Source organism: Eimeria mitis, genomic scaffold (genome assembly GCF_000499745.2).
Source record: "Eimeria mitis Houghton genomic scaffold, Emh_scaff5415, whole genome shotgun sequence".
In the NCBI taxonomy this organism is placed as follows: domain Eukaryota; phylum Apicomplexa; class Conoidasida; order Eucoccidiorida; family Eimeriidae; genus Eimeria; species Eimeria mitis.
The window spans coordinates 1-1434 of NW_013573688.1; the positions used below are offsets into that span (position 1 = coordinate 1).

At 42.7% G+C, this 1434-nt stretch overlaps 1 protein-coding gene across 1 annotated transcript; it reads right to left on the reverse strand.

Annotated features, from left to right (window-relative positions):
- Nucleotides 1-433: 433 nt before the first annotated feature.
- Nucleotides 434-721, reverse strand: EMH_0081880 (uncharacterized protein; the record flags this gene model as incomplete). The annotated part of the gene is made up of 1 exon (XM_013500449.1): nt 434-721. The coding sequence occupies one exon, from the start codon at nt 719-721 to the stop codon at nt 434-436; it is 288 nt and encodes a 95-aa protein (XP_013355903.1).
- Between the last annotated feature and the right edge of the window lie 713 nt (nt 722-1434).

A 1434-nucleotide genomic window follows, 5' to 3' on the forward strand; every position in this document is an offset into this window, starting at 1 on the left:
TATATATATATATATATATATATATATATATATATATATATATATATATCCTTTCCCTTGTACACCTAATACAGTCTCCAAAACCTTCCCAAAACCTTCTTTTTTCCCCGTTTCTGCCGCTGCTGCTGCTGCTGCTGCTGCTGCTGTTGCTGCTGCTGCTGTTGCTGCTGCTGCTGCTGCTGTGTGTGTGTATACAGACCCTCAGGGGTTGATAGCTGGGGAGTCTTCTCCTTACCCGCCAGTGCCTACATCAGCAGCACACATCGCCGAGCAGGTAGAGAGCGGGGGGGCGAGGATAGAGGAGCTGCTGCTGCAGTTTAATTGTAGATACCAATCTCTCTTTTTTTCTGCTGCTGTGCTGCTGCTTGCTGCTGCTGTCTTCGGGGCCATCGGCAGCATCGCTCAGTTCGATCTACCCGCGCTTGTTGTATGCCTATTCCTCATGTAAGTTTCTGACTGCTGCTGCTGCTGCTGCTGCTGTTGCTGCTGCTGCTGCTGCTGCTGCTGCTGCTGCTGTTGCTGCTGCTGTTGGTGTTGGTGCTGTTGCTGGTGGTGGTGGTGCTGCTGCTGCTGGTGCTGTTGGTGGTGGTGGTGGTGGTGGTAGTGGTGTTGGTGGTGGTGGTGCTGCTGCTGCTGTTGTTGGTTTTTGTGGTGGTGCTGCTGCTGCTGCTGCTTGTGGTGCTGCTGCTGCTGCTGCTGTTGGCTGTTGGCGTTTACGCATTGTTGCTCTACTCAATATTTGTTTGTTTTTTTGTTTTTTTTTGTTTGTTTCTTTCTTGTGTTTATTTGTTTTTTATTTGTTTATTTGTTTGTTTTTTTTGTCTGTTTGTTTATTTTATTCTCTCTTTTTCGTTCTTGTTTTGTTTGTTTATTTATACAACTGTATATTAGCTATATCTCTATTTATTTTTGTCTCCTTTTGTCTCCCTTTGTCTCTCTTTCTGTCTCCTTTTGTCTCCTTTTGTCTCCTTTTGTCTCTCTTTCTGTCTCTCTTTCTGTCTCCTTTTGTCTCTCTTTCTGTCTCCTTTTGTCTCTCTTTCTGTCTCCTTTTGTCTCTCTTTCTGTCTCTCTTTCTGTCTCTCTTTCTGTCTCTCTTTCTGTCTCTCTTTGTTTCTCTCTTTCTGTCTCCTTTTGTCTCTCTTTCTGTCTCCTTTTGTCTCTCTTTCTGTCTCTCTTTTTGTCTCTCTTTCTGTCTCCTTTTGTCTCTCTTTCTGTCTCTCTTTTTTTCTCTCTTTTTGTCTCTCTTTTTGTCTCTCTTTCTGTCTCTCTGCCTCTCTTTCTGTCTCCTTTTGTCTCTCTGTCTCTCTTTCTGTCTCTTTCTTTTTCTGTTCTTTGTTTAATTTTGTGTTTTTTATCTGTCTCCTTTTATTTCTTTTTTTTTCTGCTTTTCTGTTTGTTTCTCTTTCTGTAATATAAAACAAATCTGTCTCCTCA